Source organism: Corvus kubaryi, unplaced genomic scaffold (assembly GCF_017639235.1).
Source record: "Corvus kubaryi isolate FWS band 111438036 unplaced genomic scaffold, C.kubaryi_AGA036_p1.0 split3-73, whole genome shotgun sequence".
NCBI lineage: Eukaryota > Metazoa > Chordata > Aves > Passeriformes > Corvidae > Corvus > Corvus kubaryi.
Genome location: NW_024582091.1, coordinates 21,374,856 through 21,398,968, shown reverse-complemented (window position 1 = coordinate 21,398,968; position 24,113 = coordinate 21,374,856). Strand labels below are relative to the sequence as shown.

General features: G+C 44.1%; 1 protein-coding gene across 1 annotated transcript in view; it reads left to right on the top strand.

The window, feature by feature from the left end:
• Positions 1-24,113, top strand: part of SIM1 (SIM bHLH transcription factor 1) — a 52,697-nt gene that overhangs the window by 7,751 nt on the left and 20,833 nt on the right. The window contains exons 3-9 of the mRNA XM_042017129.1: positions 3,949-4,031; positions 5,038-5,127; positions 5,256-5,364; positions 5,474-5,559; positions 6,719-6,918; positions 7,028-7,134; positions 8,024-8,171. Of these exons, the coding sequence (XP_041873063.1) occupies positions 3,949-4,031; positions 5,038-5,127; positions 5,256-5,364; positions 5,474-5,559; positions 6,719-6,918; positions 7,028-7,134; positions 8,024-8,171 (823 nt within the window). The remainder of the gene's footprint in view (positions 1-3,948; positions 4,032-5,037; positions 5,128-5,255; positions 5,365-5,473; positions 5,560-6,718; positions 6,919-7,027; positions 7,135-8,023; positions 8,172-24,113) is intronic.

Below are 24,113 nucleotides of genomic sequence, written 5' to 3'. Positions count from 1 at the left end.
TGCGGGGCGGTGCGGCCAGACAGGGGCAAAGCCCCTGGATGGGTGCCCAAGGGTTCCCCGGCCCCGGAGGGAGCTGTCTTCAAGGATCTGGCCCCCAAAGAAGCGGGTCTGGAGTTCAGGATGGGCTCTCCACTAAGTGTTTTTAAACGGGGGCGTCAAGTGGCCGCTACCGTGAATCCGGATTGTGCTGAGGTTTCATGACGGAGAGTCCGCTGGGGAAATCGCCGTAACTGCTTTTAAAAGCCGGCAAATCAGCGCAAAGTAGATAAGGGCTTGCATCTTCTGGCCACCCCACCCCCACCGGCCACCCCCTCCCCCCTTTGCTATTGCCAGACAAAGGACGGGGTCGAGGTGGGCTCTGCGCTGCAGATGCTCACGGAGGGACAAGTAACCCGGAGATCAACCAGGGCCAAGGAGCTGCCCTGGCTTCTCGGAGTCTCATTTCCCTGCGCCTGCCTTCCTCCGTCTTTGACTAGATCAAATTAGAAACGATTGAGGAATCTCTTCTCCCTTCCGTGGGACAGAGGAGCTTCTTGAAACAGCATCGCCACTGGATAGGGACGGTGCCCACCCAGCCCCTGGTTCCATTGGCTGCCGACATCAAGGCTTGCATCAATCAAAAGATGGTGGGAAGGAAGGACAGAGCCAAGGCAGCGGAGCGCGGCGGGTCTGGCCGTGCGCCCGGCCTGGGGGACAGGCTGGCGGTGCGGAGGGGCTTTCTGAGTGCCGGGGGTGGGCACGGCTGGGTGGGAGAAGGCATTTCACAGGGACCCGCCGGTGTAGCGAGCCCATGAAACCGATGGACATGCTTTTTGATGTGGAAAGCACGGTGGCTTTCTGCCGGAAAATGCTGAGAGAAGCGATGAGTCAGCACGCTCGCTCCGCGCAGGTTCCGCGCAATATGGGTGCAGACTGCTGGGTAGCGTTGAGCGATAGGCTGAATTAAATGCTCTTCTTCTCTTTTTAATTTTTTTTAATTTCTTTTTTACTTATTTCCCTTTTCTTTTTTTCCCCCTTCCCCCCTCACGACAGTAGACAGTTTCTCGTGGCACAAATAGTTCATCTTCTTAGGAAAAAAAGTTCCTCGAGTGAAAGACATTGATAGACAGAAGAAAGAGTTTGTTAGGCAGGAGCATATAATCTATATTTTGGCAAGAGTATCAAATTCATTCTGAAATAAAAGCTTGATCCATTTTTAAAAAAATTTTTCTTCTTGAATAACACAGCTGGGTGGTGCCTTGAGTTTATGTTAGACAGTTGCTCATCATTCATTCTCCAAGAACTGACCTAAATGGTGCCTGTGGGATTAGGTCAACTTTAGTGGATCTACTTCGCCTCATTTGGTTACTAATCGGTTTCTTGTTTTATAAATCGAAATCTCATTTTCAGGAAATTACAAAACCCATGCAGCCAGTCCATGGAGGTAATCCGTGGGTCCGGGGTATTTAAATGGAAATGGTTCTACAATGCATGAAGTATTAAGCAACAGTAAAATTTCCCCTCTATTTCCAAATGAAATCTGAGCTCTCTAGCTCCTTAGATCCATAATAGATACATCCCTTCTAAGGCTACTTATGTAAATATGATAAACCAGATCGCGGTGGGGGAGGGGCCGCAGGGAAGAAAGCAAATTTTATGTGCTAAGGTTAATGTGGCATAACTTGGAAATCTTCCAAAATAGATTATGTTTTGCTTTGTCTTCGGCCACTTTAGCTGGGAAAATCCTTTGCCTAAAAACGACTTAGTTATCCTTCCCCTCACAAAGCTGCTTGTTTCTATTCGAAAGCTATTATGCTGTTGGCTCTCCAAATTACAAGAGAATCTTTAGATCTTGTTTCCAAGCGTAATCCTGAAGCAAAAGGGAGAGCTGATTTCCTTGTTTTGTTTTAAATAGGCAATCAAAGGATTTGCAGAATTTTCTGCGGTAGGTCAAGTGCAAGAAATCACAGTTTGCCCCCTCGATAAAAGGAAATTGGATGTTAAAGGAATAGACGGGGGGAGGGAAAATTAAGGGAGGGGGGCTTTCTCTTATGATCTTTAAAAACAGTATTTAAGGGGCATCAGGAGACGCCGTCGATTCGGGAGAGGCTAGGATTGACAACGAATAGAAATAGTCTCCGACTTGAAAGTGCTGAAAACATCTGGGCAGCACAAAGGATAGCCTCATGTGACAGGATTTCAACAAGCCGGTTCAGGTAGACAAGTGAAAACGTTTAATTATAAACCACGAACAGACACAGCCCAGCAGCGCGGGGTTTCCACCTGAAACATAGCGAGGAGCTCAGCGCCCCGTGAAGAACCGCCTTCCCGGGGGAGGTTAACCTGCAATACCCGTGAGCTGTTCATTAACCCGCTGGGGTCGGGTTATTTTCCCTTTTAGGAGAAGAATAATTAGAGCCGTAAACTTCGATTAATAAGCAACTTCAATCATAGGTGGGCAGTGCAGATTTAGTCTTGAATAAAGAAATCTATCATTCAGATTTCCCTCCGGGTGGGGGGACGTGGCAAGGAGCCGCCTCAGTGCTAGCAGGCCGTCCTGGCTCCCCAGTAGAGAAACCTCCGAGGATCTCGGGAAAAACAAATGTACCGTGGGCTTTTCTCTCTTTCCCTGGAAGCTGTGTAAGATTTATCAGCTCCTTCCTGAATACAGGGGGCGGAGGTGATCCTCCATCCTGGCGGCTGGCTCCCCGTTAATTGGCGTGGAAGAATTAATGGGTAGGAGCCTGTTTCTGACTGGCGACCTGGTACTTGCTGAGGCTGCAGGATGAGGAACGGGCCAGAGAAATTCTCCTGCCTCTGTAGGGCTGTGAAAAGGAGGAAGGAGAAAAGTGTAGGAGTGGTGAAGAGACAAGTTGTTGTAAAGAGGTGGACGAGGCAGAGGGGAGAAGGAAGGGAAAGGCGGGGACGAGCGGGGCGCACCGCTCCGGCGGTGGGGAGAGCGCGCAGGGGCCGCGCTGGGATGCCCCGCTCAAACAGCGCGGAGGAAATCGTTAGCTTTGCTCGGACCGGCAAACACCTGGGCGAGGCCGGTCAATAGCGAGGGATGCCCGCGGCTGCCCGCTGTCAGCACCTCGTCTGTTTGACTCGAAATAACCGGAAAATGGGGTCTTGCCTTTCCCGAACCCGCACTGCGGGGATGGGCACACCCGGCCGACTCGGGTCTCCTTGCGACCTGCACCCCATCCATCGATGAGGATATCTTACTGCTTGTGCGTGTCGGAGTGAGACTTATTTCGTGGCATAAGCCTCAAAGGTTTTAGCTGACCCGTTTAAATTATTTCAGCAACAACACTGTGAAAAGGCATCGTCCATGAATAGTTTTACTCCGGTGAAGTACCTTCCACCTGGCTTTTATTACTACTCACTTTGCATAGGAGAAAACAAGACGCGTGTAAAACACTAGACAAGTACAGAGAGATTGATTTCTGGAAGGGGCTCTACGGAGGTACATCACCCCTCCCTGCAGAGGGAACCATCCCGCCCACCGGAGCAGCGGGAGGAGAGATGGAAGGGATAGAGGTGAATCCCGGATACAGACTTAGGGGGCCAGGAGGGAGGGCGGTCCGTGCCGTCGGACAATGACTTGTCTGTAGAATCGTGAAGTTAGGACGCTTTCCCTGAAGTTCAAGGGGACAGTTCCCAATAGCCGAAGGCAGCACTGAAAACCACTTTGTTCTGGCATGCTGTTTCACTTAGGTCTTAAAAATTAACTTCACCGTTAACTCAAAATAGGTATTTGGGTATTTTTCTCTGAGGAATTGGATATTGAAAAAAAATGCACAAAAGAGGCTTTTATCCGCAAAGAAGTCAGGTCTAGTTTTCCGAAGACTGTATGTATATATGTTTTAGAGTGTATACAAGGAAAAAATGTTCCCCCCCATCAGGCCCACACGAATAAATTTTTCATCTCCTGACCTTATTTTCTTTTTTGTTTGTCTTAAATAACAGGACTTGGAGAAGCCTGGGGCCACTCCAGCCGAACCAGCCCACTGGATAATGTTGGACGGGAACTGGGATCCCATCTTTTGCAGGTACTAGTCTGGAAACGACAGTCATGTGGTATTAATGATTAAAGAAATAATTCCCTCTTCTGAGCTTTTGATTGCCACCTTGACTAATTTTTAACTGTTCAAGTGTTTAATAGAAAGATAGGCAGGAGGGGAACGACTTCAGAAACGTGAACTGCCGTGACTGAATGTCGTGTTTTTTATTGGGGCTGTGGCTTGGTCCCTCTGGGTCCTTTGCCTCACAACTGTCTAACACTGGGTCCACAGGGAGGGATTCACAGTGTGTCCCAGGCTGCCGAGGTACAGGAACACGACTTTTCCCCAGTTAATTAACAAGGTGACACATACCACCGATGTTCTGAAGCTCAGAGTGGTGTGGTAGGGAGAGGCTCTAGCGACAGGTTAGGGAAGGCTGTCCGCGACAGAAGGGCTCAGCTGGCACCGCAATTAGCAGAGACACAAATCAGGTAGGACACCTCTGAAAACTCCCAGCGCTCTGAAATACCAAAGAATGTTATCGGTGACCATCACCACGTGTTTCTGGTGGAATCATGTGGCCTTTGAAGGGCCTATTCTGTTCTTGACACACCCAGAAGTCCCATCTGTGTCTGCTGAAATGTACCTGACAAATTGTGTTATTTACACTGCGGAGAGTTTTAGATTCCCTTTGATCGCTTAAATTCTCCTTACAAAATATGCAAACACTAACCCCGCTGTGACATTTGAAATAGGATAGGAGTATTCAGGATTTCTGGGACCCATATATTAATCACCAGATAGCCAGGACCTCGTCTTAGATACTTCCAAGGCACTTTGCATTACTTTTGAGCTCGGCCCCTCTGAGATTGTATCTCAGGAGTCCAAGAGTTTTAGAGGGATTCTTGTCCAAGACTTGCCCATTTCCTTCCAACTTTTTGAATAATCAGAGCCTGCGCATCGACGCCTGTTTGCTAGAATAAGTCAGAGGGACAGGTATTTCACGGATCTGTCTATCTATTGATTTATTTATATTCCCAACCCCTTTCTGCAGACGTTGGACGGTTTCATATTTGTCGTGGCTCCGGATGGCAAGATCATGTACATCTCGGAGACTGCCTCGGTGCACCTGGGCTTGTCACAGGTACGCTGGGTGGTCTGCTAGCCCCTGTGCTTGCCTGCACCACCCCCCTGACTGACAGGAGAGGGTGCGCGGTGCCGGCGATGAGCCCCTCTCCTCCTCCCCCTCCTCCTTCTCCTCCTCTCTCACAGGTAGAGCTGACCGGCAACAGCATTTACGAGTACATCCACCCCGCCGACCATGACGAGATGACGGCGGTGCTGACGGCGCATCAGCCTTACCACTCGCACTTCGTGCAGGGTAAAGTACACAGCCCCCGCCCCCTCCTGGCCGCCGCGGTCGCGTAGGGGACCGCACGGAGCCAGAGGAGTCTGTGGCTCACCCCACCTCTGCCTTTCACTCCTCCCAGAGTACGAGATCGAGAGATCCTTTTTCCTGAGGATGAAGTGCGTCCTGGCCAAGAGGAACGCGGGCCTGACCTGCGGGGGCTACAAGGTGCGTGCCCGCGGCCAGGATCCCCGTTCCCCCCGCACTAACCTTCCCTAATTCCTGCGCCGGGAGGGCGGTGAAAATGGGACGAGAAGAGGGTGTGAGACCTCTATTCGCGGGGGTTTACCCAGCCCAGGACTCTTTCATGTGGTTAATTTATCTCAGAGTTTCAGGTTGAAGAGCTCAAACCACAAAACCAAGCAATCAAGCTGCCCTTGACGCTTGTTTGGGGGCTTTTATTTTATTTTTTTTAAATTTTGCTCTCTGAACCGAACCTCGCACAACCACTGAGGCTCCCTGTGGCAGCTTTCAGGTGATACAACGCGAACCCCGGGTTAATTTGTTTCTTCGTTAGGTGATTCGTCAGCTGCAGGTGTAGCTCTCCTAGTCGAGGGTTTTGCCCCGGCGCAAATGGTTCTGCTCGGGGCTCCTCGGTAAGGAGAGCCCCTGCTCCCTCTCCTACCCCCTCGCTGCTTTGTGTCATCCGCACAACGCCGAGGAGCGGGTTGTACCCATAACCCGAGGAGAGATGTTGTGTCACGATGTACCGTAGACCAAGAACATCTGCCGAGGTAACTCCAAGAAGACACATCTTAGTAATAGAGAAGTAAGAGTGGAAGTAGACAGCAGTCATCTGCAAGGATACGTTTAGGAGACAATACTTAAATCAGAGGTGCTTTTTGGCGATAGATTGCGTCTGCTCCATCTATATAATAGACGTATCTTACACATGTGACACATGCACACATGTAAACGCTTTCTCTCACGCGCATACACTCCTCATTACAAAGTTGTAACTGGATTGGCACTTCCGCGTCTTTCCTTTTTAGAAGAATAATAAAAGCGCAGTTAGGAGGTGGGCCAAAAACCACTTAAGCCAGTGGAAAAAAAATCTCGTTGACTCGAATGGGCTTTAGATTAACGCTGAACTCTAGTACGGGAAAAAAACCTCAACCCCGATAGAACCGCAGAGAACTCCCAAAAGGAGGGGGTTTTTGCCGGGCGGAGGCGCAGGTCAGCAGCTCCCGGGAGCCCGGCAGCCGCGTCGGCACCGGCAGGAGGGGTGCGGGGTATTGTTCGGGCCCCCTTCGTGGGGAGGGACGCCTGTCTCAGCACACCCTTCCCCCTGCTGGGTAGCCGCCAAACTTTCCTGTGTCTCCGGCAGGTCATTCACTGCAGCGGGTACCTGAAGATCCGCCAGTACAGCCTGGACATGTCCCCCTTCGACGGCTGCTACCAAAACGTTGGCTTGGTGGCCGTGGGCCACTCGCTGCCACCCAGCGCCGTGACGGAGATCAAACTCCACAGCAATATGTTCATGTTTCGGGCCAGCCTAGACATGAAGCTCATATTCTTAGATTCCAGGTAGAACTGGAGTTATTTCCAAATCTATTCCCCTAGCCTGTCCCTTCTTCCACAGGCCTCCTCTCCTGTCCTCTCACCCACTTATATTTGCTGCTGATGTCTTTTGCAGGGTAGCTGAGCTAACAGGTTACGAGCCCCAGGACTTGATAGAGAAGACCCTTTACCACCACGTCCATGGCTGTGACACCTTTCACCTGCGTTGTGCACATCACCTGTGTAAGGAGATGGTCTTCTTGTTAAAAACCCTGCTCCCCATCTTCTCCCTTTGCAGATGGACTTTGGGGTTGCTGGGATTCACCTCTAGCTCGGAACGCTAAAAGCCAGCTCTCTGGAGGGCAGAACAAGCAAAATCCGCTTCAGCTTTTAGCGAAACAAGGTTAGATAGCAACTGAACTCTGAGTTGGACACAGGTGGCAAACGGAAGGGATTGGCAATGAAAGACTATTTTTCCGTCCTCATCTTTTTGGTTGTAGGACAAAAACTGCCCTGCACAAATCTCAGGCGCTCTTCAAATTCTGGTTAGGAAAACACTTTTTTCCTGCTCCAAAAAGCCGTGCCAGTGAAATTCAAATACTTTTGTTCCACTTCCACCAAGTCTCACAAATCTGTGTATCTAATTTTGACTGCAGTAGTGAGCCTGATTCGGAGAGCTGTACTTTATTCTATTTTGCTATCATGATGACATTAATACACGGATAGATGAATAAAAAGGATATTAATTTACGGTAAGTTTCCTTACAGAGAATGTAACGAGAAGAGATAACCCCCAAAGACAGATTTATAGAATAAAATCTCGATGGGGATACTACAGGATGGGGGTGTGTGGGGTTCAGTTCCCGTAGCCTACCACACACATATACACAGACACCCCCCGGCCCTACCAATCTCCCCGATTAGCCTTTGATAAGGATCTCAGGTACTGAGATCAGCCCTGCCCGGGGGGCTCCACCACCCTTGTCCCCGCCGCTTCCCCATGTGCCGCTAAGGGGGTCCTAACCCCTCTGGTTTCCCACAGGGCTCTGGGGGGAGTGTGCGCCCCCTTCCCGGGGCTGATCAAACCAGAGGCGGTAGCCACGCTGAGGCTCTCCTCGCTTTGTCCCCGCAGTGCTGGTGAAAGGGCAAGTGACCACCAAGTACTACCGCTTCTTGGCCAAGCACGGCGGCTGGGTGTGGGTGCAGAGCTACGCTACCATCGTGCACAACAGCCGCTCCTCCCGCCCGCACTGCATCGTCAGCGTCAACTACGTGCTCACGTAAGTCAGCCTGGGGCCGCTCCGAGCTGCGCGGGGCCGGGCGGCACCGAGCGCCGGCCGGGCACCTGCGGGCGCGCCCCGCTCTGCCCCGGGGCCGGCGGCCGCTCCTCCCTCCCGCCCCTTCTCTCCCCCCTTCCCGGCTGCCGGTGCTCAGCCCCCTCGCCGCCGCACTGACCAGAGCAGGCTCGCCAGGTCTGCTAGGAAACACATTGTGCGCTTTCATCTAGATGAAGGGTTTCCCGTCTGCCTGTTTCGTTCTCTTTCGAGAGAGGAAAAGATTTAGAGGTTTGTCACCCACATATTTTGCTGCCCCCTCCTTTTTTTTTTTTTTTTTTTTTTTTTTTTTTTTTGCAGTTTAAATGCACCCAGCATTAAATAAAATTTAATGCGGCGTAAAAGAAAAGGCTTCCACGTACGGAGTTATTTATACTCAACAAACAGGACATCTGTTTTTCCTTTCAAAAATCTGGGGTTTGAAGTTCTTAATTTCATCCAGAGTCTCTATCAAAGCTCAGAGATTTCTTTTTTGTTCTTGGAGAGCGATCCTTACAGAGAACCACAAAGAAAGTTGGTGACCAGAAGGGTCAGTTGAACTTTAAAAAAAATAAAATCAAATAGGAAAAAAAAAATCAGAGTTAAGTGCTGAGATACCATATCTCAATACATCTCTCTGCATTTTGGAATGGCTGTGTTGTGCTCTAGCTATGCTGCTTGTACTGAAACGCAGAGGCCCAGTGAGGGAGGGGAAACTCGTCTGGACTATTTTTAAGTGTTTTCAAGATAGTTATTAGCAACCCCTCTGGACACGGCAGAAGCTGTTGCCGGCAGCACTGACGCTTCCTTGGCGTCGTAGGACCAGTCAGGCTGGCGGTCCTTCACTGATCCTGGAGACTGGATATTCCTCTGTTCCGCTGCTTTTTTTTTCTTTTCTTTTCTTTTTTCCCCTGGAGACAAATGTAGGTATTGGAAGCGTCTGTCACGCACAACCCTCCCATTTCCTATAGCTGTGGCGATGGCAGCATCATGATCTTGCCATCACGGCTTTGGTGCATGGACAGGTGGCAAGTGGCTTCGTAGCCCAGTTTAAGGTGTGCTTCCCGAAATGAAGTGGCTCGACACGGAGGCCACGGCTCTGGTCATGTGTGGGGGGACTGCTGGTGGAGTTGGAAAGGGGCTGCAGGTCACAGCGCCTGCACTTCTAGGGCGTAATCCCTTTGGTATGTGAGCTGATAAAGGGCGTCGTGCTCTAAGATGGGTCATTGCGTCTGCATGAAAAAACAGACATTTTGGTCAGCACTCTGCGGTAGTCAGAAAACTGTGATTCCCGTTAAAAGAAAAATTATTTTATTTTATTATTTTATTTTATTTTATTTTATTTTATGGGGCATAACACTTTGTCATTTCCTTAGCAAGGACGGGTATCAGCAGAGACGTTATCACTTCTGCTCTAGATATTCTGCACAATTGTACGTCCATTTCCTCTACACCAGTCCCTCTCTGTATTTTTCGCGGTTTATGCTTTCCAGTTAAGTCCAAGCACCTGCTTTGGGCGAAAGGGGAACCGCAAAGACAGAAGTTAGTGCATTGTAACGCTAAGAAGCAAGGAACCCGAAGGCAATTAGCATCTTGGAGTGATTTTAGCTCCAGAAACGCTACGGTTTGCTACGATCGTTTGAGATTATCGGTCGTTTCCCTCGTCTTTAATCCCCAAAGCGTGAACATCAATCACAGAATTCTACCTCAAATGATCCGAGTGGAAATGGAGCATCCCAGCGGACCTGCTGAAAGCACAGCTGGGGATCTGGCCGGATCTGTCCCTTGCTTGCCATGGCACGAGAATTTCAGGCTGGCACGGCAAGCAGGGAGTGCCCTGGTACCCTGTGGGTCAGACAAACCCCTCAGAGCTGTGTCCCAGCAGCGTGACTGGTTGCACCATGTGCCGTCCTGTCAGCCCCCCGGCTGTCACCGGGGGCACGGCGGGCGCGGGGGCGGCCACTGGACAGCCCCTGAGTGTCCGCGGCTCCGCGCCCGGGCAGGAATTCCCGGCCGTCTGGGAGCTGGACTTGGAGCACCTCAGCACTCTCCTCCCAAAACAGCGTTGCAGGAAAGACGATTTCCCCTTAGGAGCGGTACCCAAACAGGGCGACTCCTCCTGTTCAGCTGATTTTTCCTTGGAAGCAGCGTCTTTATACTTTGGTGCATGTATATGGATTTTCAGAACCTTTTTGCAGCCAAACCGACATGTAGGAGGACTACAGCTGTTCTTTCAAGATTTCCCTTAGAGAATGAAGTTACACCACAGGGCAACTTTGTTATGCCTTGGTGTAAGTCTCCAAGTCTCCCTTTGCACTCTTGGCTTAATTGCCTCGAGTGTGAAGGACGGCGGGAGGGCAGAGAGGGAGCCAGGCTGCCTAAAGGAGGGATGTTGGAAGTTGGGAGGTCCAGCACTGGCTGCAGCAGCTGCCACGTGCTGCTGGTAGCTGCAATGCAGGCACTGCCACTGCATAAAGTTTTGGTATGCTCAGGTCCTTCAGGTCCCATCATGCCTGGCTGACTCTTCATTAGGGGTCTGCAGAAGAGATCGTGTTCTGCTTGCTTCTGCAGCAGGGCTACCACTGCTGAAATTGCTGCCCTGCCTCCAAGATATGAGCATAGCTTCTACTGAGTCATTATATTATTATCATCATCATCCTTGTCATCATCATCATCATCATCATTATCCTTCTTCTCCGCCTAGCTGGCCATTCAGAAAATATATGGTCTTCGAAGAACAGGCCCTGCCGTTTGCCAGGTGACTGTAAGCAGAGAAAGATCTGGCTTTTAAAAAAGTGAGATGAAGTCAGCCTCTGAAATGGATAACCTGAAGTGGAGGGAACTGTTGGGGAAAGGCTCATGGTGGCAGAGTTGGCCATGGGAATACTGAGCTCCTACCTAGAGCGGGCTTAATTGTCTTAATGAGCTATTCAGAGTCAACATGTTACCACTCAAATGAGGAAGGCAGGTGGGGAGAATACAGAGGACAATATAAGGTTACAGGGACTTGTGGTTGTCCTCTGGTATGAGGTAGGCTCTACTGCAGGAGGGGTGGACAAAGGTCCCATAGCACTCAAAATCTGCAAGTGTTTAATATACTTTATGCCAGTATAAATCTGATAGAAACTGCACTTCTTTAAGGATGACATTGGATTTTTCCAGCAAACCAAGAGAGGCTGAGATGAGCAGTTTGTGTGTGACCTCCTGTGCTTTGCCCACCCGGCAGCGGGTGTGTGGCAGAGCCCCTGGTGCAGCTCTGGGCAGAGGGACAGGCATAGGTGTGCCCGCTGCAGCCAGGTCATGTTATAAACCCAGCAGGGAAAAACATGCTTACAAAAGTGAAATACAAGCCTTTGAATATTGATTCTTGTGTGTTTAAGATGAGGAGAAAGCAAAAGAGGTGCAAATTAGTGCTTTTGCATTTTGAAATAACAGAATCACAATCCCAGACATTTGGGGTTGCAGGGTAGAACTTGAAAGGTGAGATGACTCCTGCTGAAAAGTCATTTGAATACAGGAAATTTTGGTCTTTTTGGAGGGTGAATCACAAAACGGGTCATAACGTTTGGAAGATGTAGTACAGGTTTTTGACCTTCTAGGTCTCTCATCCCCTCACACAGTACTTCTTCACTCAGGTAAAGCCCTGGGTTTTTTTTTTTTTTGGTCATGGGATAAGGAGCTTTTCCTCACTGTTGAGAGGAACCTGAGTGCTCAGTTTTGGAAAAGAGCAGATACTGAGTGCCATAAGAGCCAAAATGGTCTGGAGCAGTTTCAGTGTGGGCTGAGCAGGAAGAACAAGAATCTCTACCCTGTAGCTTCCCAGCTCCCCTGGATGATAATGATGATGAAAAAGAAAAGAATGAGAGTTTATGCAAAAAGGACCACGCATGCTCCAGTTAAGAAAATTAAAAAGAGGTCATTTTAATTTTTCATAAATCCCAAGTTTTGAGAACATGAATGCTAGGCTTGAGAACAAATGTTTGTAGCAAGTATATATGCTGAAATAAATAAGCACGGTGGCAATGGCATTTTGGCAATGAGAGGAAAGCTGATTTTTTTTGTGTAATAGCAGTGTATCAAAAATTAATATAAATGACCTTTAAGGACTCTGTCCTTAAAGCACACATATTTGGTCTTCGTTGTATTCCGCTTCGGATATGTGAGTATAGACACAGAATATTTGTTTCTTTTCTTATTTGTTCTGTACACACAGTCACCATATCATTGATTATTAGCTGTGCATGTTTATCACATAAAGGGACTCAAGTATGAGTCAATTAATAGAGAAGGAAACTGCTGAAGTTAAGTTTATATTTAGATCGCAAACAACCTTCCTTTAAACAAATGGATAATGTGAAGTGCAAATCCTTTGACTTTCTAAGCATGAGCAAATATTATAATAATTTGTCCCCAGAGAAAGCTAGAGAAGCTTTCCTATATACATTTTGTTGTCCTTTAGCATTTAAAAGAATAGCAATAATGGTGGCATATACAGTTAACATGGATTAGGTAGATAATTGTGACTAATCTCTGTTCTAATGATATAGCATGTATTTGATATAGTTCCAGTTGACCTCTTCATGTTGCATTGTATAACTGGCTGATTAGAAACACAAATTGAATGCAAGTTATTTGAAATATTATTTCACAAATAACTGCCATATTGACAAATGTTTTACCTAAATGCAGTTTAGAATAAATTAACTATTAATTGTACCTACACACTTAATCTTTATTATTATTACTATTCATAGCTTTGTGTACTACCAGATTTGAAATGATTGTATAAGAAAGGTGCTATCTTTATGTGTGATGGCTCAAACTTCAAAAACAGTCCTTCCTGGCGTATTAAGTGGGCTTTAGGGAACTCTGTGTTTCATGTGAAAAAGCTCCTCCCATATTTGTGGGCACTTACAGTTATGTATTTTCATAGCTTTTCATAGAAATTCTGTTTTTGTCCTGTCTCTGATACATCAGGTCTCACCTCTGTCTCTTCCTAGTCAACGTCAGAATCCACAAACTGTATTTCCACACCCACAGGCTTACCTTTCTTGAGCCTTTCTCTCAAACTGGCCTATTCGGAATTACCACGGAGTTCTTTTCTTAGTCATAGGTAGATACATGTTCTCTTGGATCTCCCAGGTGTGTGATGGAGCAGGCAGGACAGGAAATACCCTGGGAAACCCACCCTTCCTCATATCATTACTGTAACTAGTTGTATGAGTAAGCTTAGACATCCAACTTAAATACTAGAGATAAGGCTCAGTGATTTTAACTGGACAATGTTTGGGGTTTTTTTCTTAAATAGTTGTAAATAGTAGGAACAAATTCGACTTGCTGCTTTTCCTTTTTATCTCTCTATATTAAGGGGAACTTTTCCCACTTGTGTAGTAGTGCACAGAACTGGGTCCTATTTTTTCTGTTCAATCTTCAACGTGCTTTTTCTAAGACTGGAAAGCCTACCATCATTCCCGTGATTTGATTAGCAATGCAAATATATGGACGAATTGTTTTAATAAATCAAAATGCTTGGGAAGCACATGTCTCAAAGAAAAAAAAAAAAAGGATTCCTCTTGAACTACTCAGTCCAGTGTTCTGTTTGTTCACCATTAGTTTTTATTACAGACTTGTCTCCCTGGAACACTGTTTATATATTTCTTGCAAATAGGAGACAGGCTTTTCCAGGTGTCCGCAATACGTTTCTGCAGTTCTTCTTTGTTCATGTAGGGGCTTTCCTAGCTACCATTTGTTTAATTCACTCCAAATTTCTATGCTTGTATTTAAACCAGGTGACTGTAATGGCCAAGGCACTAAAACTGTGGGCCAGAGCTGAGAGTCACTGTTCATATGAAGAGTTTTATTTGCTAGAGTAAGGATTAAAGGACTGCAGCTCAGACCTACAGAAAAAATACCTCCAGTTGTTAGTTTAAATGCATGCATGCTGAGAGTCTCACATGGCATGAAATTCAAGGTTGCAAAAAAGTGTCTTTATTCCAAGGAAGAGTGACTTCAAATGCTTTCCACTTCATCATTTTCCCATTCAGTGTGTGGCTGCTCCAGGCCTTTGGAAACACCCTTCTCTCAAATACTGAGTTACAGGTCTTGTAAAATGTTTGTCTGGGGCTGAGACACATTCAGCAGGGGCAATAGCTGAAGCAATTACTATCTCCAGCTGTCTGTCTCACTTCAATGATGAAAGGTACAGGGCCTGCTCTAGGGACTCTTATTCCTAAAATGCCATGGTTTATGGTTTAAGGTAAACTGCCACAGATTTTACTTTACATGGCAGCATTGGACTGTACAATGTAGCACAGCTGTTCTTGCTAGAGAGGTTGTTCACACTTTATCCTAACTCTGCCCTTCCACACTCTGAATGGCATAAATGTGGGTTGTAAACATCACTCCAGTAGCTGGGTGCTCCAGTCCCTTCTGGGGGTCACTCTCAGTGGTCCTTCTATGTGGCAGAGCAGGGGAGACCATAGGCCATGGAGTTTAGGGTTATATTCACTGCTCTGTGATAGTTCAGAGAACTGAAGAGGCAGCTGGAAGAGTGTCTGCTGGTTTTACTACACCCCATTTGTAGCTTGTCTGTGGACTGTGTTAGTGGCTGTGCAGAAGAGACACGCCAAGCAGTCCACTGCTATCTTGCCCTCTTAATACTCTGCATAAAACCGGATGAGGAACTGGCTCCTGCTCTCATAACAACAGCAGTATGTTCCTTAAGTAGGCTTACAATTTTACTAGCTCTGCTTCTGTTTCCTTAATCTGTTGCATGTTTGCTCTTGTTGCTCTGTGCTGCATCTCAGTACTGCTGCCATTCCCATGTTGTTTCACTGTAATTGTCGTGAGGTACAACAGGTGTGACAAGCTACTAAACTGTTTCTGAAGGAAGATCTTTCCGTTACATTATGTTGTTCTTGCTAGTTTTTATTCGTACACAAATGTGGCATTTTGACACAGCCTAAATTAAGTGTTAACAAATAAATCTCCTTTGTCCGTTCAACAGTGGCAAGTATCTGTTTAAAATCTAATTCTCCTTCCCTCACCTCTCTTTTGTACTTTACAGTGTGGGCCAGGCTCCAGCACATATGTTCGTACTCAGTGGGTTACTTCAGAGGCAGGCCCTTTCACTTTGATGACACTATTTATGGAGGCAGGCACTGCTCTGTGTGAACAAGGGTACAGCGTCTGACCCTTCGGAAGGCTTGGGATGGCTGAAGTCTGGAGTCAATCTCATGAGCTTTAACACAGTTAGATGATTTATTCCTGTTGTTGTCTTTTGTTATCATCCACTTAGTGCAATTAAATGGCAGAAGTCCTGTTTTACTAAAGCACTTGAGCACATGTCAGGCTCTAAAAGTGCTTAGACATAACTTTCAGTACACGATTATATCCTGGTGAATTCAGTTTTGAAATAAAAAAACCCTTAGGCACACGCTTGGAAATAAGAATATTCCTTGGCTTTGCCAAATAGAGATGGCTTGAAGGACGCGTTTTGTTACTGTGTTGAATTGGGGCCTAATAGAGAACAGCTGTAGTTTTTCAGCTACAAACCACTGTGTATAAATCTTGGGGACAGCAATGTTGAAAATAACAGCTATTTTCTGCAGAAGCTTCAGTGCAGCTATGGAAACTCAAATGCCTGGCTATCTAAAGTTTGGCTATACCCGTAGCATTGTGCAGATATTTTGACATAACCTAGAGTGAAGACCTTTAAACCCATCCAGCATTCAGTGTTCTTACATCTGTGCTGTCAGTGAGGAAGTGAACATGCCCTGAGGGCACACTGATCCCAAGTAGCCTGTAGTTTTGATTGTCTCTGTACTATGTTTGGCAGCTGGTAGCCAGGGCTGCTGCTACAGAAAACTCTGACTTAGGCCCTGGATTGCTGAAATCCACCCAAAGGCATTGCATGCTATTTTTCTCTTGCTGTTTCCAAAGACTGTTTTGTACACAGAACAAAATAATAACCTTTAATGACTGCTTTACAAGGCCTAGCTCAATGGAGCATTTGCTCACAGAAAGTCTGGATTTGGGGATAAATAGCTTGATAGCATCCTCCGCTTTGCAGTCAAACTTCTGAACAGTGTTTGGCTGCAAAATAATTCTGTTGATCCTAAGCTTCTAGTAGGATAGTTAAAGTGTCACCTTCCAAAAGATTATCAGCCTCCTTAGTGCTCTCTGCTCTGTGAAAAACAGCAGTGGGGATGTGGATGTGGCTTCACTCCAAAGAAAACGGCCTGTCTGTCCGACTACAATGGTGTAACACGGGAACATGCAACTGGGGCTTGCTTCCATGGTGCTATCTAGTGAGTTCAAGAAAGCAGTAGGAGAGAAGGTGCACAGCACTATTTGCACAGGTGTGACACTCTTGAGTCGCTCTATATGTGCTCCAGAATTGGTAACCACAAGCACCGCAAATCTCATACAATGTGGCATAGGGGACTCTGCACAAACAAAATCAAGTGTTCAGTTGCTGCAGGTGCAGATTAGCTGTAGTGTTGGTCAGAGGACAGTTGAAGGTTGGCAGTGGAGTTGGTAGGCAAGAATGCTGTGGACAGTTTTGTGAGAACAATAAGAGTGTCTCTGCTTAGTCAGAGACACTCCTAAGCACCTGGAAATTCTTGATGAATGTATGTGTGGAGCAGTGACAACAGAATGACTAATGCCAACTAAGGCCCCTCACTGTTCTAGCCAAAGCTATGACCAAGAGGACAAAGGTACTAGGCAGATTAAGGTATTTTCATTTATTTGTTGAGGAATTTTAGATACACCTATTAAGTGTTTGACTACCTATAAACACTTGACCCACTGGAGACTTACATAAGCTGGATTTTTATATGGGCATGCATTTCTTGAACTGTACATGTTAATGTAGAGTTTTTGTTATCCCAACATTGTCAAAAAGCAATAATTGCCATTAAAAAAACCCTTCTGAATTTACTAGAAGATGTGGGGTAACAGCAGTTGTGCAAGAGATGGTGGTTTAACTTATTCTGACTCCAGAGAGTCTAGGGAATCAAACAGGTTATCCTATATAAATTTTAAATGTTTAATGGACCCCCTTAACCAATATAACCATGTATTATGTACACTTTTAGGAGACAGGATCAGTGATTATTAGGAAACTATCAAATAAAATGGAGACTTATGTATTACACTATAACCTCATGACATTTCTTTTCTTGCTATTTGTCTCCTGTTTTATCAACATAAAACTCTGTACATTGTATGTCTATCAAAGCTGGATGGTCGAGTCCAATAAGAATGGAGACTTAGACCCAAGTGGCAAGTAATGTGGGTGGGATTTGACTGCAGTAGAGGTTTGGCTGTGGATAGGAAGGAGTTAAAAAACAGTCTGACTCTGGTACAAAAAATGAAATGAGAAAACAGGTATATTAATTTGAAAAAAAATCAAAAATCCATTCTCCCCAAAAGCCAAAATTTCAGTGCAAATCTTGCCTGTCTTCCTCCCCTTATCTCCCTTAAAATTTTAGCAAAAGAAGGGAAAGATCAGTTGAGAAGTAGTTCTTAAGTATTATAACATGATTTTTTCTTAATGGTACATGATAGCCCTCAAAGGCAAAGTGCTCTCCCTTGGCCAAACCTGAGGAACTCTGGACTAGTGAAGCAGAAAGATTTTTGTTGTAGAAAAATATTGCTTCTTCTAAGGAAGGTGAAAGTCTTATGACAAGAATGGACTAATCTGATGAAAGAGAAAGGGATCTATTGTAAATGGGACACCCTACCAGATGGAGGTCACGAATACTTTTGCACTCAACAGGCCTCTTCACTATGGGGTGCAGCTGATCAGAAAAAGCAGGGTGGAATGATGGGGAAGTTAATTATGCAGCATGCAGATAGGAAATTTCCCAAAGAGGAACAAACAGAATGAACAGTAAATAATTTTTCAAGCACAGTCCTTTTTTTTTTTTCTCGGATAATTTATTCCCAGATCACAGAATCTTATCCAGAAAGTCATCACAGAAAAGCTAACTAATTTTTAAATTTTTTCTTAGGAAGGTTGTCACAAGAAAAACTTTGATTATGGGGAACACAGAGGAGTTGAGAAAACCTGAAATATCATGAAGATTTACAGTAAATTATTAAAAGTAATGATGGCAAATTTTCAGGACCTCTCTTCACAGTTTCAGAGGAACTGAACTATGAAACTGCTTAACTACTGTAATATAGAGTGTAACACAAGAACAGTGATACAGAATCACACACACGCTGATAGTGACCATGGGAAATACTTTGGAAGGAGGTTAAAAATAGGACAAACATGCAGTCATGTTTCCCCAGCACCTTCTTCTCCAAGAAGTTCTAATGTCTTCCTAGAAAGAGGTGAGATCTTTGAATGTATTAGTTGTCAATGTTTTGTGGGTTTTTCCTACACACATTCACCTGTTTACTTTTTGGCACCATGTGGACTTCTGCCAAGGTTAAGTAAATGTGGGAATAAAGGCCTCCTTTTGCTTCATTCATTCCCTAGCCCATACTTCTTGCATTAGAAGAAGTGAAAAACTGCTTCCTACTCATGTCTTCCTTCTCTATGCAATTCACCATTTACTGATCTTATTTTGTTCTCCCAGTCACCTCTTTTTCAGCCTCAGGAGAGTCCTTATTTTTTTCTCATAGAACATCGGTTCCAAACCCATCATCCTTGCTATCATATTCTGTGCTTTTTCCAAGTTTTCAGATAAGATGGTCAGAGTATACAATATTTGAAATGTCACTGCATGAGGGGTTTATGTATGGAATGATGTAGAATCCTTATCTTTATAATCCTCAGTTACTGCATAATTATGCCATGATGTGCATTTTCTTACACACAGGGCAGTCTGTGTTATATCAGCGACCTCTCTGCAATGTGATGCTTCTTTCTTTTGTGAAACTTCTCAGTTTGTGCGGTGAATCACATAGATTAGAGGATACTTCACCAAAATGGAGCTCAAGAATACTAGTTTTAGAAAGAAAAATCTCAAAGTAGGCTTTTAAGACCATACTTAAGCCCTATAGAGAAGAATGTTATATATGCCCCTAATAATTTGGAGTCTATAGGTACATAATTGTATTTTGTCGCTGCTTAACACCCAGATACAGGACTTTTATCCACTTCTGTGCCAGCTCTTCAGTTAATATTACAAAACATAGAGCAGTCAATCTTGAAAACATCTTAGCTGGTTTATCTGGTCTCCCTTGCCATGAGGGGACAGGACTGGCAAGAAACTCTTCTCTCTAAAAAAGTCCTTGGATTGAAAATGACAGCATTCAACAACCTTCATGAAAATCAAGAGGAGCTCCTGTTGGTTCTCCTTATTACATGCCTTAATGTGCTGTAGAAATCCTTAGTGTTTGAAAACTGTTAATGTATAATCTCTGCCAAAAAATCAGCAGCAGCCTCTGAAATCCTTCTGTCCAGGCATATCATATAGCTATCTAGTGTGCTATTTCCAATAATTTCTGCTCAGTTAGGTACACAATAACAGTGGTATTACATGTATTCAGTCAAATATTTTTATTCATAGAATACATATCAAATTTATTTTAGCAGTTTAAATAAGTGAGTTTAATGTCTATTTAGTCAAGCATTACTGTAGTGAGGACTTCAGTAGATTAGAAATAAATGAATCCAATTAAAGAACACGTCTGTGAAATTTGATATGTCACAGGCATGAATGAGCTGTTTGCACAGACACTGTAAAGAAATCATTAATGATTAACTATCTAGAAGAGGTTTAATCAAGGATAAATGGTATAAGATAGTTAAAAACATTTGCATTAAATTCACGGAGATTCTGAAATAATAAAAGAATGTTTTGCATCAATAGTGACACGGGTACTCTCGGGAAATGTATTTTCTGTTTATCTGTGGTGATGTGCAGCCAGGGGCTGAAGCTGAGAGTTAGCTTAGTAATGTTAACTATCATGCATTGATAGAAGGAGGTTGTTCCTTCCAACAAAAAGATGAAATTTAACAGGTGAGACAGACACCGATATTTTGCCAAATATGTGTTACTCACAATAGCATATTGTTATCCTCATCTTAAGAGCTAATATTCAGCAAAGTTAAGGCAGGGATTCTCAGAAGTCATCAGTGCTGATTTTAATGGGCTAGGAAGTCTAGTAAATAAAGGCAAATACAGGTCTCACTTTTGGATCCAAAGATGGTGAGGCATGTAGTTTGGAATGGCAAACTCTACCTTCAGACTGCTGAAAAATCTGCCACATCATGATTATCTAGAGGCCAGGATGTTTTATTTAACTTCAACTGGCAGTTAGATGAGATGAAAAACCAATCATGGAATATATAAAATTCCTCTCACAGTAGTTGTCTAGAGGAAATCCTCAGATTTTTGTGAAATGACCCATACAGGAAAATTTGTGCTTCAATTTTTCTGAATGCATAAAATAATTTAATTAAACTCCCTGGTTTGGATTGCTTTGTCTTTAAAAGCAAATATGGAATATGATATAACATAAGAGAATCTCATGGCTGGAGAAGCTGTAAACTTTGACTCAACAAGATGTAAACAGCCACTGTTGTTTGTGCTATTTGTGGAGATAAACGGGTGCCTGGAACTTAATGAAGGGATCTGATACACAGAACTCATACTTCTCCAAGTAGATGTATGGCTTAGCCATTAAGTGTACTAATAATAAGCATACACTTGAAAGATTTCTGGAGGGTTTTTTCAATTACTTTTGTGAGCAGTAGGTCAGGCCTATAAGGGACTATTCACTCAAGAAGTTTTATGAAGGAGGTTTGCTAATATCACCGCGATTACTGATAGAACAGCTGTGGCAGGGAGTAACTCTGAGTTTGCAGTTGAATGTCAGCTTAGTTTCATAACAAGCACTGAGGTTCAACAGCTTTTTTCGCACTTTGTCCTGAAATTTGGCTTCCTGTATGACCTGAGTGAAACCTCCTTATTTTGACTGGTTCTGAAAGATGCTAAAGGGATTGCACACGCTCCTCCTCACAAATCGCGTGAGCAGACCGAGGCCTTTGTAAACATTTCTGAGACACATTGTATGTGAACTGAGGACACACCAGATGAGGAAATTGTCTGTTTTGTTGTACCATCTGCTGATTTAGAAAGCCATGAAGATGACAAACAGCCAGAATCTGTTCTCTTTTCACTCATCTGCTGAATGGTGCTCTGTTAGCATTGCATGAGCTGGAGTGTGGAAATGTTAAAAGTTGTGGGCATTGTTTAAAAGTAGAAGAATGATATATTGCACTATTGTAGTCAGACATGCATGAGAAAGTGCCTGATTTTTACCACCTTCATGTCTGATTTTAAACAAACTGCAATAACTCAGAAAAAGAGACTGAACATTAATGACATTAACACCTTTAGTTTAATCTCACAGTTTCTATTGCTAGAATGGCAGAAAATCTGACAAATATAATTTTTCTGATTTTTAACTAAAAGAAATGAAGAGTATATATGACCCATTCCATAGATTTTTCAAGTAAAACTAGAGGAAATGAAGAACATACATCATGTATTCAATAGAAATAATAGTGCAAACAATTGGAATTGAACCTTGTTTTCATTTTCATGATCAGTATTTTCTGCTTTGCTTCAGTCAGGTGAATGATGGTACCCATGATGTAGGAACCCATTGCACTAGGATCACCTAATGCTTTTACTTTCAGCTTGTACTTCACTAATTATTTAATATGTGTAAGGAATGATATGGATGTAGGTTACACAGCATATGTCAGGTTTAGGTGCTCCCGTGATACCTTTCCATCCAATGATGTAACACCACATATGAAAGTTGAATTTCTGTTAATCTTCTTTAAGGTGTCTAAATTTAATGACTTTTGAAGGAATTAAATGCACTGTAAATGTTTGCCTCTTTGCTGGTTATCTGTGTATTCTCAGTTACTGCATGTATAGCTTATTTTTCCTTTTCATCATGTAGTGTTATTAATGTAAAAAGATGCTTTTCCATACAGTTTTGCAGAATTTTCCTTGGATTGAGCATTTTCTCTTCTTTTCCAAGGGTTTTCTTCTTGTTTTGAAGGTTATGCTGCTTATAACTCTGGATATATAAGATCTGTATTCTTGAGTCTGGCTGGTCTTAAGTACTTTTGGATGAATCTGGATATTTATTCTTTACTAATGGGTGTCATTCTTTTACTTCTTCCTCTGGATACATCGTATTTAGCGGGTCTTTCTGTTTGAGAGCATTTTTCAGGGCTTAAGTTCTCTTCTGTTCCATAGCCTATACTGTCTTTAAGTAGGGAGTATTAATATCTTGAAAACTATTTGTGCCTTTAGTTCTCTAATGTTAATGTCTAGTCTCACTTCAATGAGCTATAGTAGTCCCAAGCATCACCCTATTAATTGAAGAAACACAATGACAATAAAAACCCAGCTTGTGTGTACAGTTTTAGTTTGTTGTGAGCCACACCGGACCTCTGTCTTCCCAACGTTATTTCTGTCAGTGCCGACTCACCCTTTCCCCATGTGTTTTTTTCCTTCAAAAAACCTATATTAAAAAAACCCTCTCATTTTCTTTTCATTTTCGTGGTGAGCTCTCACCACATGCTTAGTCACTGCATTTGTGCAAACTCTGCTGAGAATTCAGGTTTTGTGGTGCTCTGATACTCCCTTACTGGGTTTTTTCGGGAATGTCTGCTAATGATTCTTTATCTATTCCTCAAACTTTGGTTAGATAGACTGTTGCTACCTTGTTTCATATAGTACATTTTGGCCATGGTAGTGGGAAGAAGGCGTGTTCTAAAGCTGAATTTTGAGAACACTTCACATAAAAGTTGGAGATTCACTTGGCATCCAAGCCATGTAGAAACAGATTGGCTTCCTCTTCCAAACATTTTGCTCCTTCAGCCCTTGTCCATCACCATCTTTTCAGCTTGCTACAGCTAGATATCTTTAGTAAAGAATATTTTGTACTGAACTTTCAGATGCTTCATTGCAGAGAAATGCAGTTGGTACAGTCATTGACCCTGGGTTTTTTGTGGTGTGCATGTAATACATCAATAAATAATTTCAAGATTAGGATCAAGCTTTATAGGGAGCACTGGATGAGCCAGAGGCATGGCACAGAGTGGAAAAGCTTCTGGGAGTTAGGTCTGAGAAGAAAATGGGAAGCAGCATATTGTAGCAAGGGGATTTTATGCTTTGTCTTCCGAATTTGCTTACAGTGAAGCCTGGTAATCCAGTCTGTAGGTGCCTGATACATTGACTATACTGGGCAGATTCTCATATGGGGGGGAATGACAAGATAGAGGAAAAATAATACAATTTTTGAACCATATGCTACCCAAAGCCTATGCATTCACGTTCTCTGAGGAGTCAGAGGACCTAGAATTTCCATCCAACTGTGGAAAGAATGGCTGTTTCCCATCATGAAAAGATGGAGGTCTTCAATGTGTTTCCCTTTGCAAAGAAGCATCACTTTGGTCTTGTCTGGATTCAGTTTGATTCATCTGTTCTTCATTTAAGAGCTAATTTCCTGTAGTTATTCTGATGTTTTATAGTGATGATAGTTGCATCAGAAAATGAGATAAATAGTAGATTGTCAGCAACATACTGTTAGCAATTGAACATATGCCATATCACTCTCTCTGTCTCAGCAGTCTCATGTAGATAGATGTTGACTGTATGGATCCCTACGGGATCCTGAAGGTGAGGACCTTGGAGGAAGAAGCTCGTATCCACCACTTTTTTTTTTAATTACACATAGAACACAAGATGCAGTACTAGTCTGCGGCTGTGACTGTGTAATAGAGCATTCAGGTCTCTGAGAATAGGAATGTGGAAATTATAGTTCCATGTTGGTGAAAGTTTTATAAATTACTCTAGGAAGTTTTCAGAATTTCCATCTGTAGTTTGTATATCACTAGGAGTCCTGCTTTTTCTAGTC